Source organism: Dermochelys coriacea, chromosome 1 (assembly GCF_009764565.3).
Source record: "Dermochelys coriacea isolate rDerCor1 chromosome 1, rDerCor1.pri.v4, whole genome shotgun sequence".
In the NCBI taxonomy this organism is placed as follows: domain Eukaryota; kingdom Metazoa; phylum Chordata; order Testudines; family Dermochelyidae; genus Dermochelys; species Dermochelys coriacea.
The window spans coordinates 230,239,418-230,257,171 of NC_050068.2; the positions used below are offsets into that span (position 1 = coordinate 230,239,418).

A 17,754-nucleotide genomic window follows, 5' to 3' on the forward strand; every position below is an offset into this window, starting at 1 on the left:
TTTTGATAAAATTGTAACAAAAACTAATCAATTGCAGATTTTAAGCAAAGTGTACAAAGATACAATTTTAAACAGTCTTAATCTGCAGCAATCATAGATAGCTTCTAGCCTTGCCCTGATATCAAGGAAGCAAGCAATATAACCCGTTATCTTTCAATCTTCATGTAGAAAAGGGTTGATTATGCATAGAACTTTTTTTTTAAAGCAGATCTTCCTAATGTTCAATCTGAAGAACTGTCTGCCAAGCACTACCACATAATATTTCAGATTTCTAAGAAGCTTAGTTTAAAGTTGCTTGATATACCTAGGAAACATGGCAGTAAAGGAGAGAGGCAATTTCAAGGCAAGTGAAAATTAGTCACTCCTGGAAATTGCCGAGGATCTGGGGCAGGTTTAAAAGAGGAAGGTTTAAATCCTAATAGTGTAAGTGGGGACTGGGAAGCATGGTTGTAAAAGAAGTAGTAATGTGCTAGCAATAGAGGAAAGGTAAAACTTCCTGTCCCAGGTACCGTGTACAAAAAGTTCCTGTTTCTAGTTCAGCCATTTACAACTCTGTGCCTTCTGGTCTAAGGCTGCAACACTAATCTTGAAGCGGCAGAAACATCTTGTACCTGTCTCCAAGCAGCTAAAGGAGGAACAGATAAGCAGGTACTTAGGTAAGTATTTTAGCAAGATGGTCATAAGATGCCTGTATATTTGATTAGGGGCACCAGCAGCCAGACATCCCTCCAGGGGAGGCAGCTTGCTTTGCTAGTAGATGAGAATACTAGCAATCTGCTAGCGAAGCATCCCGGTTCCAAGCAGAACAAGTTAAAGGCACTAATTCCTCTTTCTGTGATTTTTTTTTTTTTTTTTTCCCTTTCTTCCCCCTTCATGTGCTCATTGGATATACTCTTTGGGCGTTGTCATCAGTTCCTGACTGTGCTTTGGATTTGCTGTTGTCTTTTTTTTTTTTAGCCAACTAAATTACACTAGTTGCAGTGGCAAGGAAATGGAGAGGGGAGGCAGCTTTCTTCTAGGCTGCAGCATCCTTTTGGCTTTAGCCCTTTTAAAAAAAAATATGGTGCAAGACTAGTAAGTTACTTATTGTTTAATATATTTGAAACCTTCCCCTACCTCTCAACTATAATGGTCCAGGCTGCAAATTATACTATGCTCTCGAAGTTTATATGCACAAGTATGGGAATTCTTCCTCCATATAAGGCCTAATTGTAAACTTTTCTAGGCACAGTGCTTTGAAGACAAGACACTGAAGTCAGTACAACAGCTGACGGGAATAAGCACTATGCCAAGTGGTATAAGGCTGAACGATCATGCCCATACTGAGTAAATTAATGTGAAGAACAAGAGGCTGAAAGTCATTAATGGACTTTCATTTCTGGACATAATCAGCCCCCAATTCACATTAATTGCCAGTAATAATTAAATATGCTATCCATTAAATTATTTTTTTATATGTAATCAAGAGCAGGGGCAATAGGAGAGGGTGCAGATTAAACCACTTCATTGACTGTGCTATTAAATTCACTCATGCACACGTTCCATTCGGATTGTGTAGTAAGCCAGCATTTGAATGTCACATCACTGACTGTATTTAGACGTGACTTATTTTTAACTGTCTAATACAGTAAGTACTTCAAGCAATAGTAAAACAGGATTGTAATTTTATTTAGGAAATGCATAAAAAAATCTTCCGCCTTAATATTTTCTACCAGAAGGTTCTGTATTAAGATTGCTTCTTGTCTTTATTGTCCTTCCAGACGCGGTAATTGAGCACAGAAGCCAAAGTTAACCAAGCTAAATAAGGGAACATCAAATATGCTGCTCTCTTGTTGACATGGTACCAGATGACAGTTGTTGCTGTTGCTGCACCACTAGTGAGCAGGAGATTGACCAACCCCTGAAACAAAATAAGGTGGTTAGTGTCATTTTACGTGCTGCATTTTTGTTCAAGACAGTATGTCGATATTTGCACAAATTCAGACTAAACTTTTTTATAAAGAGTTCTGAAACACAGTGGAAAGTACATGCTTAAAAAAAAATTAGAATGCCTCTTGCTGAGGCATGAATTTGTGCAGAGTGGGGTGATGCGTTTGGAAAAGGAATCATTTGCTCTTAAGAGGACTGAGCTGACTTTGGAGACATTTTCATACAAATACAGAATAAATGCGAAGAGCTAAAATGAATGCAACACTCAGCCTGAAATGTCATGTTTTAAATTCATAGCATTCCTATCAGTAATACTAAATTAATACCTCCAAAAATTCAGTTTGTGGTTTTTGAATTTCTCTTACTTCAGCATGTCCGGGATGGGGGAGAGGGTGGGTCTCCTGCAATTTAGGAGACTGCTTCAAATCCCGGCTGTGCTGCAGATTTCTTGTGTGGCCCCTTAAACACGTTAGTGTTCCCATCTGTAAAATGGGGAGAATAGTGCTTCCCGACCTCCCGGGGCACTGTGCAGATAAATATATATGATAGGCTCCAAGGCACTCCATTACTATGGTAATGGGGTCACGTAAGTATCTAAGAGAGCTGTGTAGTAAAAGAACCAGCTAAGTAGTTCATAGGGTGGTTTATGTCAGAAACTAGCTTCCCCACCCCCGGACAGCAGAGAATAATTAGTACTATCTAAAATTGACACTGAATTACGAGTCATCTCATAGTAAATGAATTTTCACAAGAACTTGTCTAAAGGACCCCTAGGAACTTTACCTTGGCATAGCTGTATTTACTTTAGTCACATGAATTATAACTTCTGTTAACAAAGGGTTGGAAAAACACACAGCTGAGAGCTAATAATGTAATGACACTGCAGCTAAATTATGCATAATCTCATATGAGTAATAAGGGAATTTAAAAAATCTGCTACTTAAGCCAATTGTTACTTTCTATATGTACCAAAGTTCATTTTCAGAATAAAAAATTCCGAAGTCGGTACTTTGTAATTGATGATGTAAGGATATGATGACTTTAAATGTCAATATTACTTACCCATCCTATTTTGTGAGCTCCAAAGAATATGGGAGTCCATGCCCAATTTAATGCCAGCTGCCCTGCATACAGCCCAAGTGGAACCATTGACTCTTCATTGAAACCTCCCAACTCCTTCCATACCAGGTAAGAACCATATCTGAATAAAATGAACATGACAATACAAGTACTCTGGCAAATTATACAATATAATACATAGATAATTATAAACAAACTTTGGCAAACTAGGTGACTTTCATAGGTAAGGCAAGAAAATTTTTCAAAGAAGTCTGTGACTTAGGAGTCTCCATCTTATTTTCAAAAGTCACTTAAAAGTCTAAGTGCATTCACTTGCAAGAGACTTAGGCTGCCAAGTGACTTTTAAAAATAGGATGGACTATCATAAGTCATAGTTTTGGGCTAGAATCCAAAATTGAAGTGCTGATTTATTGTGGAACCTTCAATACATGGTTTCACACCCCTAAGCTATTCAGGCAAAATGAGAGAATACATGGTACTGAACCATCCAATAAAAGAAGTGTAAAAAAAAAAAAAAAAAAAAATTGCAGTGGCTACTTTCATTCTTGGATATAGGGGAGCAGATGAACTACTGCATTTTGGACAAATAGAAGTTTGAGATGAGACCTGAAGACTATAAAGAAAGCAATTGCATTAGTCTAGATGAACTGAATACATTAATAAGAGTTTTGGTAACTAAGTGTTCATTGTGTGGAGTACAAAGATTGTTATTTCAGAAGTTATATCTGCAAATTTTCAAAACTGGGAGATAATCTGGGGTCAAGTTGAATGAGTAGGTTCCTAACTGGAGAGTGAAGTGTTGGATTTAAATGTCACTTCACCTCCCTCTATTTAATGAACTGCTTATCATGTTTAAGGTATTAATTTTTTTTTTAAACGAGTTAACAGAAGTTAAAGCTGAAACAGACAAAAAGTGAGGAGAGAGAGCAGTGGTGAATTTGGGTAGTGTCTGCATAGAAGTGATATTTTCATAACCACATTTGATTTCAGAAAGGAGTTGTCAGAGTGAAGAGAATAGGGGAGAGGAGCTTTTCTCCTGTCAGTGAAAGCCTCTTGGTACTGGTTACTAGAAGATCTTCCAGAATACAGTTTTGCAATTGCAAACATACCAGAATTCTCATTGCAATCCATGCCCTTTTAATGCCATGGTGGTGCATTCTGGGATAACTTCTTAGTTCACTGAAGGTAAGACAGGATCACTCAAGGGTGGGGGATATGAAGCTCAAGCTTATTGTGTGCTGAAAGCCTCCCACATAGGGTTGCCAGGCGTCCGGTTTTCAACCTGAATGCCCGGTTGAAAAGGGACCCTGGCAGCTCTGGTCAGCACTGGGGAACCACGACCAATGAGAGCTGCAGGGGCAGCGTGCTGAGCCTCCCATGTGCCTAGGGGCTGTAGGGACCTGGTGGCTGCTTTCTAGGAGCCATGGTAAGGGCTGCCGGGACCCCGCTTCCCCTCCCACACCCAAAGTCCCTCCTGGAGCCCACACCACTCCAACACCCTGCCTTAGCCCTGAGCCCCATCCTGTACCCCAAACTCCTCATCCCTGGCCCCACCCCAAAGTGTGCATCCCCAGCCAGAGCCCTCACCCTGCTCCTGCACCTGACCCCCCTGCCCCAGCCTAGTGAAAGTGAGTGAAGGTAGGGGGGATGGAGCAAGCAGGAAAAGGGCCTCGGGGAAGGGGTGGAGTGGGGCAGGGGTGTTAGGTTTTGTGCCATTAGAAAGTTGGCAACCCTACTCCCACAACCTGGTTAGCTGGATCATTCAGCACAGAAGTCCACTCCTTTTTTTACTTTTGTTTTGTAGTTTACTTTAAAGAGTTAGTGGGTACTTGATTTCAGGGCCAGATGAGTGTGTATTCCAAAAGACAGTCTGCTCCTTTGTGGTAGTAATTTGCCAGCTGTTTCAATGTAGTTTCATACTGAGATGAAATCTACATTATAGGTAAGAATGCAAATTGAGTTGTGCACCTAACTGGGCAATGGGGAGCTCCATATGCAGGCTTTGCTGCATGATTATTGAACTCTTAAAAATTTACCAGCATGTTTTTAAGCAAGATAGATGCGTATCTGCAGCTAAACAATTAAAAATCTAAGACATCCACATGACTTTACCAGAGTTCAAATTCACTCACATGTAGCATGAATAAGTTTATTTTTTATGCGGAAGTAAATAACCCAAGCTTGCATGTTGGAGGTTGCTTTTCTAAGGGCACAATTTGATATGCTGCCAATTTAATCACTAACCTGTCAAACAAATGCTTTTAAAAAAAATAAAAAGGCTTCACATTTCTCCATCACTAGGAAACACTTAGACACAATTCAGCTTCCAGATGATTTGTGAAACTGTTGTTGTTTAATAAGCAATTGCACTTGTACACAGATATAACTTTGGCTTCTGCTCTTGATCTAGGTTTTCTAGCAAATTTGTAAAGTATAATTCAGGGCCAGCCCTGTAGTCACACAACTCTTTGGGAGTGCTAGTGCTCGCTAGATAATATCAATATTGCATGACACAATCCCCAGACGCTTTTGTATGTGTTAAATGCAAATAGAGGAACTGGATTTGTTGGGCACTCTGAGGAATCTCTGGTATGTATAGAGAACACAGTGATCTGGTTTTGAGCATGATTGAGGCTCTGAGAAGAAACACTTAACTCCCCCTGGGATTAGGATCATTGTGATTTGTCATCAAGAACAAGTATGATTAGGACATTAACCATGGGAGGGAACAGAATAACAAAAAGATACTTTCTGTTTGCTTGGGGAGGGAGAAAGGGAAGGACACTATGTACTGAGCTGTAAAAGACCAAAAGGGAGAGAAAATGGAAGGAGTGAAGGTGACTGGAAATTAAGTGATAAGGCAAAGGCAAGGAGACATGATTCAGCATTTGTTTTTATGCATATTGCTTCACTACAATATTTTGCAATAGAGAGCACTATAATTAAGGAAATCTGTAGCATCCCATCATAACAACTTACTCTTAATTTTCTAAAAAGTTTTCCTATTTGGGGCTGAACTTTCCAGACTTAGTAGGCAAAAAGAGTGCAAATTTGAGGAAAATCTCTTCTGTTCTATTTGAGTTATAGAAGAGTTGGGCATTGTAGTAGGTTTGTGGAGAAAGAGACAACTTGGCTTCAAAGAAAAATTACTTTCTGCAGATATCCGCAATAATGCAACTATGGCTGAACAAAAATGCATTAAACATGGCATAGGGCTAGTCCTCCATAAAGAAGATGTAAAACAAATTGCGGGGGCTGAGAGTCACTTTGGAGCTTGGTCATTGTGCAAGTTCTCATAGCCTACTGTGGCCTCCCCTCATGTGACATCAGTTAAGGAGGCTGGGAGAAAAGCACTTTCTCTTGCTGAGCTGTTGCTAGGACAGTTTGTGTGAGGGAGATCATACCTGTCTAAAACACACAAAACAGTCCAGAAAAAAATCTACTTTACAAATAGTTTAGCTATTTTTAAAATGAGATGGTGTTTTAAAGTACCAGTAGGTCTGATATTTGGCCCAACACACTTGCATCATTGCATCCCTTTCATCATTGCCCATTTATTTGACAGTAATAGCCTCAACTGTCATCAGTATTTTAGACTAATTCAGTTAGAGGGCAGCAGATTATACCAAATAATGTGACCCAGATTAAAAGCAAGTGGTTTTATTAGTGTTTTATAAGACAAGGGTTATAGATTCCAGTAAATTAAACTTACTCTTTACTGGAACAATCCAAATATCAATCCCTCATTTATTTACTAATACAGTTAATTTTAGCTAGAAATGTAAGAGGAAACATGTACGGGCGGAAAAGATGATTAAAAAAACTTTCAATTAAGCAGCACATTACTTCACAGTTCTATTTCTCTTATTGGGGCTGTCAGAAGCAAATCAAAAATTCCTGCATTTAATACACCTCCCTTGTGCATACACATAAAGGGCAGTGTTTCCTAAGCAAATGCTTACCTGTTGAACATTGCAGAAGCAACATTAAGTCGCTCTTGTAAGTTAATGTAGCATATATATGCAATAACATAGCTAACTAACGTTATGCAGTATGATTCTTTTTAACAATCCAGCTTTGCTACTGTACATTAAGCAACCATCAGACTAGGTGAGTGTATATACACAATATAAAAGACATACCCCATTGCTGTATAGAGAGTTCCCCAGACAGGGCCAAACATCCAGTTAGGTGGACACCAGGGTGGCTTCTCAAGAGATTCATACCATATAGGGATGTGTCTCTTTGTTATCATGCCTCCCAAAAACCCTCCTGTATGGGGCAAGAGTGTGAAACCAACAGCCGGGGCCCACGTCGGTACCATTTCCAAGATGGATGCTGAATCTGAAACAAATCCCAAACACCTGAATGTTTATTTGCAAAGTGATTTTTTTAGAATAAAACTCTGGCCAAATGCTTTCAGATTAAACAGACTTATTTAAGAAATAATTATTGTACTACTTAACTCCTCTTCTAGGGCCTGATCCAAAGCCCATTTAAGTTAATTTAAAGACTCCAGGCTCACAGGCAAGCTGGGACACCCCAAGGATTCTTTTCAGTTTTCCTTTTATAGGCAGTTTTAATCTGATGCATTGTTTGATTCTAACAACAAAGATTTCTTGATCAATTATTCCGTCAATCACTGCACCCAATACACTGCTTCCTTACTCATTCATATCCCCTTCCTTGAGCTTGTTTAGCAGAGGTTACAGGTTTAAAAACAAACATCCATCTTAAATAGTCTCTCCAATTTTCTGGGTCTGATCCTCAGCTAATGTAAATTGTTTTAGTTACATTGACACCAGCTGAGGATCTGCCCCTATATGTTTATCTCTCCAGTCAAAAGGCTTCAGTCTTGTCAGGTGCTAAACATCCACAATTCCCTTTGAGCTCAATGGGAGTTGTTGGACATTAGTGCCTTGCCTGATCAGCCTAAAAGACTCTCAAACCCATATTTGGATGAATGTCAGTCATTCACCTCTTACCCCAATTGCTTGTACATTGGTGATGCTACTAGTTTTTCTTGGCATAGCATTTTACATAGATGGATGGTTTGGTGACAAGATGCAGAACCCTTAAAAAAAAATTTTAGAAGTACAATTTACATAGTGCCAAACTGCATTATCTCTCAGTTTATTCATGGATGAAAATATGTGTATGTGAAATTCACCCACGTGCAGAGGGTCAGCACAAGGCTTAGGAGCAATATAAGCCCTCCAACCAACAGTGGGTATAGGCATTGGGGGTGAAGTTCGACTGGTTGCCCTAGCTACATTAACAAAGCAAAGGTAGCATTAAGAATAAATGAATAAGCTGGAAACACTCTGCCCCAAGTTTTGTGGCCATAAACCACCTGCTATATACAATCCATATATAGGTTGCCAAAATAAGGGATTAAACACATACCAAAAAGGATAAAATAGAAAAGACAGATTTTTGAAAGTATAGTAGCCAAGTGCATGCAACCCTTTACTTTCATTATTTGCATAGGACTATAATCTTGCCTAGTGCTTTGTGATGTAGAGTAAGATATAGTCCGTTGTTGTAGCTGTGTTGGTCCCAGGATATTGGAGAGAAAGGTGGGTGAGGTAATATGTTTTATTCAACCAACTTCTACTGGTAAGAGAGACAAGTTTTCGAGCTTAAATAGGGTATGTCTGCACTATTAAACTCCTTTGGCTGGCCTGCACCAGCTGCCTCAGGCTCACAGGGCTCTGGCTAAGGGGCTGTTTTATTTGCAGTATAGACATTCAAGCTCGGGCTGCAGCTAGGTCTGCCAGGCATCTGGTTTTCAACCGGAACGCCCAGTCAAAAAGGGACCCTGGCAGCTCTGGCTGTTAAAAGTCCGGTTGGCTGCTCCCAGTGGGGCAGGCAGAGTGCCTACCCAGCTCCACAAGGCTCTTGGGATGCTGCCAGTGTCTCCCTCTGGCCCCTAGGCGTAGGGGTGACCACAGGGATTCCGCATGCTGTCCCCACCCCAAGTGCCAGCTCTACATCTCCCATTGGCCAGAAACCTTTCCCACAACATGCCTTTCAAGATCCATGAGTTGTGCATGTGCCTATCACAACGTGTGGTGTACCTCATCCAGGGCACTAAGTGCCCCAGAACAACTATACGGGTGAAACCAGACAATCAACTACACTCTCAAATGAACTTGCCCAGAAAATAAGTCAAAAACACCCTATCACCTGTGGGTGAACACTTTTCACAAAACGATCGCTCTATATCTGGCACCTTAGAGACTAACAAATTTATTAGAGCATAAGCTTTCGTGAGCTACATGCATCCGATGAAGTGAGCTGTAGCTCACGAAAGCTTATGCTCTAATAAATTTGTTAGTCTCTAAGGTGCCACAAGTACTCCTTTTCTTTTTGCGAATACAGACTAACACGGCTGCTACTCTGAAACCTGTCTATATCTGACGTGAGTCTCAGACCTCATTCTCAAAGGAAATCTATACAACACCTTCAAAGGATGAGCCTGGGAGCTTAAATTTGCAACTTTGCTAGACGCTAATAACCATGGACTGAATGCAGACACTGAATTCATGGCTTTTTATAACAATCTGTAACCCACTAACAACCCCCCTTCCAGCAGCTTCCCCCCCCCCCTTTTTTTTTCCTCGCTATGACTGGAGGGGTATTAACAGGACGCTTCACTTTGAATGGTTCCTTGAAATTTTGTGTTTACTACTTACGCTAAATAACGTATTCCACTTTATATTTAGCTGTGACATTGAGTATGTTTCCCAGACCTGAAGAGGAGCTCTGTGTAAGCTCATCTCTCTCACCACAGAAATTGGTCCATTAAAAGAGACTAGCTCACCCACCTTGTCTCACAAAATAAGAAACTAATCCTGAAGAATGGCTACAAAGAGTGGAAGAGGGGACACAGAGGAATAACAAGATACTGAAGGTCAGTGAGGTAAGAGGAAAAAGAACTGTGAAAGTGCTAAAAGGAGAGAAAATAAAGGTGCAGGGGGTGATTAGTTGTTTGAGGCAAGTCAAAGAAATGTCTCTGATTTGTTAGGGACCTTGATTAACATGATATGAATGATTGAGAGCAGAAGCCAGATTGGAGAGGATCAAGGAAAGCTCTGGCAATAGCTGTAGGCCATACAGACAAGGATTTTAAATGCAATGGGGAGGGGGAAGGATAGATTGGAAAAGCAGCTGGGATTGAGAGGAAAATTTTTTCATGAGTGGGTAAACAAGAATGTGCCATTAGCCTGAGAGAGAAGCCAGAGGGGGGAGGATGTTTTGAAGATAAAAGAGGAGGTGGAGAGAGCTTGCATGCCCAGGAATGGATAAGAGACAGAAGGGAGTGGAAGGGTTGGAGGTGGAAAGAAGGAAGAAATCAGAGCCAAAGTCTGCACAACAGGAGGGGAGAAGAAAACATCCTGCTGGACAGTGTCAATTAAGTCTTTGATGGAGGAGGGAAAGCTGGGAAGAGAGTTAAAAACTTGTGTAGCTTGTTGCTGCAAATATTGCTGTCGTGCCTCTTACCTAATATATTCTATATGCAGAGTTCAAAACTTATTTTTACCAGGTCGTGTTTTAAATGCAGCACAAGAATTGCAAGTTCTCACATTCCTGCATTATTTCTTTTTAAATACCCCTGTGGGAGAAGTATCTCTGTTGAAACACATACTACTTCTCAGGAGTATTGGTGACGTGAAAGTGACACAGTGCTACTCACTTTCACTATCGAATTCTACTGGGACCCAGGGGAGTGACTATCTGCAGGACCAACAAGCTCTGCTGGGAACAGGAGCTCCTAGTAGTTGTAGAGGATCATACCTCTGCTGGTTTTACAGAGTAATTTGGAGAGAGTCCACTAAGAAGGTGAAAATGACTGTGATCCTATCACTCTGCTGTTCTTATTGTCATTGCTGAGGAAACATGGGGCCCAATTCTCCACTGCCCTGCTGTTTGTAGTTAGTTGTACAGTGGATGTAAAATGATATCAAATCAGAACTGTAATGTTTTGCACCCTAGGTAAGTGAGTACACAAAGGACAAGTTAGTGGAGAATCTGGCCCAATATGTATAGGAGCAGCAATACAGGGATCACTGTGGAATGGGGGAGAACAGGAAATGAGGGAAGACACAAGACCAGGAAATATCCACAAAACAGGAAGAGGAGAGATGTGCACAAACAGGAGGAGGAGAGAGAAGGAAGGGAGCGCTGCAGTAGTGGCAGGACATAATTTGATTGATTTTTGGTGCCCTGCTCTTTGGGCTAATAATACTAATTAGTAATTAAATGGCACTTTTCAAACAGAACTCAAAGCTTTTTGCAAGGGTTAGTAAGCTGCTTTATCCCTATTTTCAGAGCTGTCCCTAGGGAACAGCCAATCGGGGCAACCACCCTGGGCCCTGCGCTTTGGGGGGCCCTGTGCTTTGTGAGAAGGCGGGCGGGGGGGTGAGGAACAGCCCCTGTACCAACTTTCCCCCAGCACCTCCTGCCGGCCAATCAGCACCTCCCCATCCCCCCCAGCACCTACTGTTGTTCAGCAGTTTTGCAGCAGCTGGAGGAACTGGGGTGGGAGGGAGGGGAGAGGAGGAGGGCACAGTGCGCTTGGGGGAGGGGGCGGAACTGCACAGGGAAGAGGTGGAGTGTAGGTGGGGCCTTGGGGGAAGGGGAGGAGTGGGGGCGGGACCTGGGCAGAGCCAAGGGGAGCACCCTCTGGCAGATAGAAACTCGGCACCTATGTCACCAGGCCCCGCACCCCCCGTAGGGATGGCCCTGCCTATTTTACAGAGGGGATACTGAAGTACTGTGACTTGCTCTAAGACACGCACCAAGTCAGTTGCAGAATTAAGATTAGAATTTAAATGTCTTAACTCCCAGCTCCAGGCCCTGTCAACTACACCACAACCATCCCTACATGTGGGAGCACTATAATTCAGATATTCAATCCCTGGGAATTAGCAACTGGTACCAATCTCCAATGAAAATCAATGGCTGAGTGAAAGAGCAGCACTGATTGATTTAGGAAGCCATGTCCAGCCCTCTATAAATGCTCCATGTGGGCCTTTAAAATGAGAACAAGTGAGTGAAAGGAGGGAAGTGGGAAGGGCGGGATCCCCAGAGACACTGTTCCTGCAAAAAAGAGTAGAGCTGGAAACAAAATGGTAAATAACTAACCACGGATGAAAGAGAGGAGAAATGCACAACAAGACTGAGGGGATAAGAAAAAGTAGTAATGCATTAAATCCAAATGTGGTGATCAGAGGAGAAAAATATTAAAAGTCCTGATTCCAGAAAACCTTATTCTTAGGTGTATCCCTTACATGAGTTTTCCAGTTGTAGGAGTTTCCGTTACATAAGAGTATAAAGAAGTAGCTGATGCTTAGACCTGAGATGTGTAAGCACTGGAAAAAAATTTCCTAGAGAGGTTGTGGAATCTCTATCATTGGAGGCTTTTAAGAAGCCACCTGTCAGGAATTATCTAGTTATTATGTAGTCCTGATTTGAGTGGAGGGGACTGGACTAGATGACCTATTGAGGTCTCTTCCAGTCCTACACTTCTAGGCTTCTATGTTCTCCTACCACACACCCCATCTTTGCTCTAGTCCATGACTAGGGCTCCTAGGTGGCTTCACAATACAAATACTAATAACTAATAATCCACCTGCTCTTAAGTCTGCTGACCAGTTTGTGGTTAAACAATCACATTTCCTATTTTGTATGATGTTTTTCTCATCCTTCTTCCTGTGTGAAAGACCCACACAAACGGGGAAATGACTAACAGGGTGAGTATTCTCCAGTAAATCACGTTGTTGAACAAATAAAAAGTTAAGGCTGGAAGTGTTTCAAGGGAGTCGATCCATCACCTAGAATGTTACTTTTTTTTAAAAAAAAAAAAAATTCAAAAGGCTGGAAGTAAACAGAGGAATCAATCCAGTTCCCACACTGCCATATAAAACTTTTTAATCCCTATAATACCAACCACTCTTAACTTTTTACCCCATTATTTGTTCTGTACTGGAAATATGCAGTAAGATGTATAATTATTAAATGTGTAGTAAATATTTTAAAAGTAATATACTTGTAGAGATTTGATCTGACCTCAGAGTAGGATAAAGTATTTTTATTAATATAATTTGAATGACTGATATTTGCTGTTTGTAGCTTTGTATCGAAACCTGGAAAGTATGTACCTTTTAACTATGGTGTAGCAACTAAGTTTTGTCACCTTTTTTACTAAATAATATTGTAGAATGGGTTAGTGATTTTATAACCTCCAAGTAAATTTGTTGTTTTGATCTTTATATATCTTTGCAAATGTTAGATGATGATAAAGCTAAGGCTCAGTGGGTGGTGTAAGTTAATTGAGGTGGTATTGACAGATGAAAGATTATATGGTAGAGAAAAACTGGCTGGATCTTTTAACTATTCATTTTCTAGACTTAATGTTTGGGGATTATTTTGTAGTTGTAGGACTTTGTAAATGATATGTGGGTGTTAAAGTGTTTCAAGGGAATTCACTTAAACTTGAACAATACTACATTTTTGTTGGTTGGTTGGTTGGTTTTTTTTTTGTTTGGGACGTATCCTGTTTTGAATAAGTGTCAAAAGCTTAACCTGGGATGGTATTATGTTAATAGAAGGAGAGGCCTGCTATAATGGACCCTATGAGAATCACCAAAACAGGGGTCCCTTCCTTAGACTTTAGCCAGTCTAAAGCAGATATGGGGAGTTTGGTGGGAGGAAAGGTACACCTTGGAATAGAGGACATTAGAGGGAAATGCCTCTCATGGTTGCCTGTATCTCCCCTTGCATGCCTATCCCTGGTCCCCTATAGCCCTTATCCCTCATCTTCTATTCCCTACCATTATCCAGCCTCTCCCAAAGCTTCCCCATTCTGAGACCAGGAGCATGGCTCTATGTTGCCCTTTCATATCCCCTATCCCAGCCCAAAAAGGAATCCTACAAAAAGTGAAAACATGGGAAAATTGCTAAGGAGGAGCACAAAAGAATAGCACAAGCAGGTACGGACAAAATCAGAAAGGCTAAGAAACAAAATGAGTTGCACCTAGCAAGGGACAGAAAAGGCAATAAGAAACGGTTCTTTAAATACGTTAGGAGCAAGAGATAGACAAGTATAGGTTGGCTACTTAGCGAGGAAAGAGAGCTTTTTTGATATCAGTTAATAGCCAAGTTTTGTTAATGCCTATTTTGCTTCAGGTCTTCACTAAAATTATTAATGGTGGTTTAGATTCTAAACACAATTGCTATTAACAACAAGAGGGAAGGAATACAAGCCAAAATAGGGAAAGAGCAGATTAAAGAATATTTAGATAAATTAGATGTATTCAAGTCACCAAGGCCTGACTAAATTCATTCTAGGGTACTTAAGGAACTAGCTGAAGCAATCATTAGCCAAGTATCTTTGAGAACTCAATGGGTGGGTCCCAAAGGACTGAAAAAGGGCAAGGATAGTACCTATCTTTACAATGAGGAACAAAGAGGACCCTGAGCAACTACTATCAGTTTGTAAGCTCCTAAAGGATAATAAGGTTATAAGGAATAGCCAGCATGGATTTGTTAAGAACAAATTATGCCAAACCAACCTAATTTCCTTCTTTGATGGGGGTATTGTCTTTGTAGATGGGGAAAAGCAGTAGAGGCAATATATCTTGTTTTTGTAAGGCTTTTAACAAAATCCCACATGACATCTTATAAGCAAAGCAGGGAAATGTAGTCTAGATGAAATTACTATAAGGCATGTGCACAACTGGTTAAAAGACTGTACTCAAAGAGTAGTTATCAGTTGTTCACTGTCAAACTGGGAGGACATATCTAGTGGGGTCCCACTATGGTCAATCCTGGATCTGGTTTTAATCAATATTTTCTTTAATGACTTAGAGGGGAGAGCCATTATAAAATTTGTTGATGACACCAAGCTGGGAGGGGTTGCAAGCATTTTGGAGAACAAGATTAGAATTCAAAATGACCTTGGAGAATTGGTCTGGAATCAATAAGATGAAATTCAATAGACAAGTGCAAAATACTTCACTTAGGAGGGGAAATTCAAATGTACAACTACAAAGTAGGAAATAACTGGCTAGGAGGTAATACTGCTGAAAAGAATCTGGGAGTTATAGGAGATCACAAATGGAATATGAATCAATAATGTGGTGCAGTTCTGAAAAAGGCTAGTATCGTTTGTAATGCACAGGAGGTATGTGTTCTGCTCTACTCAGCACTGGTGAGGCCTTGGCTGGTGTACTGTGTCCCATTCTGGATGCCACACTTTAGGAAAGATATGGACAAATCAGAGAGAGGCCTAAGGAGAGCAACAAAAATGATAGAAAGTTTAGAAAACCTGACTTGTGAGGAAAGGCTAAAAAAATCCTGCATATTTAGTCTTAAGAAAAGAAGACTGAGTGGGGACATGATAAAAAAACAATCCTGAAATATGTTAAGGGCTGTTTTAAAGAGGACTGTGATCAATTGTTCTCCATATCCACTGAAGGTAGAACAAAAAGCAGTGGGCTAATCTGCAGCAAGGGAGATTTGGATTAGATGTAAGGAAAAACTTACTAAATATAAGGGGAACAGGCTTCTGAAGAAGGTTGTGGAATCCCCATTACTGGAGATTTTTAAGAACACAATGCATGTGATGGTCAGGGATGGTCTAGGTTTACTTGGTCCTGCCTCAGCGCAGGGGGCTGGACTTGATGACTTCTCAAGGTCTCTTTCCACCGCACATTTTTATTCTATGTCCCTCCCCATTTTTTCCCATCCAGCACTTCTGCCCCTCAGCATTTCTCCCAGTATCCTACTCACTCACTCATCCCCCCACCTCTGCCAGGTGCAGCAGCACACCCTTAGACTGCAGCAGGTCAGTTTATACTTTAAACATGTTAAAATAATTAAATTTCTTTTGCGTACTCATGGTAACTGCACTAGAGTGACCTCAGCCATCGCAACAGGAACCAGAAGAAATAAGGAAAAAGAAACAAAACACAACATTCTGCCACTTAAGGCAGGGTGTTTCTCCCCTATGGCCTAATACATGAGAAGTCATACTCAAGATTTTCTTCAGCCTTTTCCCCCTTCTCTCTGAGTAAGGGCTGCGGGGAGGACAGCAGAAAGGGATCAAACCACAAAGGAAGGGATGGTTTGCTTCAGCCCAGAGGAAAAGTAAATAGTTCTTAACCTAGGTGCCAACTCTGCGGGTGCTCAAGGCTGGAGCACCCATGGAAAAAAATTAGGGGGTGCTTAGCACCCACTGGCAGCCAAGCTCCTCTACTTCCTCCCCACGTGTGGCCCCTGTCTATCAACTTCTCCCCCTCCCTCCCAGTGTCTCTTGCATACCCTGGAACAGCTGTTCAGCAAGGTGCAAGAGGTGCTGGAAGGAACGGGGAGGGAAGAGGTGGGGCAGAAAGAAGTGGGGTGGGGCCTGGGGCTAAGCAAGGTTTGACCACCTCCGGGGAAAATTAGAAGCTGGTGCCTGTGGTTCTTAACTTTAAAGTCTTTTGTAAACTGTCTAGCCTTTCTGTGGAAGCAAAAGAGCCAGTTTCCCACTTCCTCTTTCTTCCTAGCCTGGGTTTTCCTGACCCAGTTACCTTCCAGCTCAGGGAGATGAGAAAAAGAGAATGACTTTTGTTGCCTCCTCTTTAAATCCCTGTTTTAGTGAGCTACTTGCTAACCCCTTCTTTATCTATCTTTGTGCTGGGCATGTATACCTTATCACAACATCTTTAGATGCACTTCTTGCAGCATGGCCAACAAAACAAATGGTTTTGGTGTTTGTAGGCCTCACCATTTTGTGGATGTGAGGAGTTGGAGGGAGGAAAAAAAAAATATTAGGACTAGTTTCAGACCATCAACAGCAGGGAATATTTTACAACAGCACAATTTCATAACTGCTTTTCTGGTTCACTCCCTCTCCAAAAAACAACCACCCAAAAACAGAACCAGAAATTCTACCAAGGAATGAGATGTGACATGCAAAATCTCAGGGGTGAGGAGGGAGTGTTGTTTTTTTTTTCTGGGGCGTTTGCTGGAAGAGTGGATGGTTAGTACTGAGAATCCCGTTTGTTTTAATTATGGAGGGGCTACTACAGCGTCATACCTCAGAAGAAACCATGACACTGACTAAACAAAGAGAGTTGTCAAAATGCACAAAGTAAAAAACAAATCTAGATTAATGTTTTCTTTCACTTATAATAACCTTAGATGTTATCTCTAACAATAGAAGGAAATAGCACTGTAAATTTAAGTTGGTGGTATTTATGTAAGGACAAAATGTGTGCAATATGATGTGTAGGTTTGGAAGGATTAGATTTTTATTGGTAGTATACTAAACATCGATTTCACTGTGCACACACAAACCAACAACAAAAAAATCTATCAAAATGTATAGATAAAGAAAAATACTGTCTGACAACTTTAGAGTTTGATTTAATGATATTTACTTTATATATTTGGACATGTGATATTGACAATGTGTTAACTGTTACAATGCTTTAACTTTTCGAATCTGTCATTTTCAATAATCATCTGACCCCTTCCCATAATTTTCTGTAACTGTGAACATTTCAATCAATAAAAACAAATTTTGAAAACCCATAATTTTGCACAACAAAATGTAAATCAATAAAAATTGAAAAAAGCTTAAACATCAATATCAATAAATTTAAATTCTGTAAAGCCTAGGCACTCAACCTTTCCAGACTCCAGTACCCCTTTCAGGAGTCTGATTTGTCTTGAGTACCTCCAAATTTCCCC

General features: G+C 40.8%; 2 protein-coding genes across 6 annotated transcripts in view; one reads left to right on the forward strand and one right to left on the reverse strand.

Annotated features, from left to right (window-relative positions):
- TTLL12 (tubulin tyrosine ligase like 12) overlaps nt 1–2,183 on the forward strand; it is a 62,903-nt gene extending 60,720 nt beyond the window's left edge. The window contains exon 15 of the mRNA XM_043515727.1: nt 1,763–2,183. Coding sequence (XP_043371662.1) covers nt 1,763–1,773 — 11 coding nt within the window. The 3' untranslated portion in view covers nt 1,774–2,183. The remainder of the gene's footprint in view (nt 1–1,762) is intronic.
- TSPO (translocator protein) overlaps nt 1–17,754 on the reverse strand; it is a 25,474-nt gene continuing 7,720 nt past the window's right edge. For 4 of the 5 annotated variants that reach the window (XM_043515743.1, XM_038416861.2, XM_043515765.1 and 1 more), the window contains 3 exons: nt 7,152–7,353; nt 2,992–3,130; nt 1–1,900 (listed from right to left, as the gene is read on the reverse strand). In XM_043515743.1, coding sequence (XP_043371678.1) covers nt 1,727–1,900; nt 2,992–3,130; nt 7,152–7,333 — 495 coding nt within the window. In that variant the 5' untranslated portion in view covers nt 7,334–7,353 and the 3' untranslated portion in view covers nt 1–1,726. The remainder of the gene's footprint in view (nt 1,901–2,991; nt 3,131–7,151; nt 7,354–17,754) is intronic. The other variant, XM_043515749.1, reaches the window with a different exon arrangement.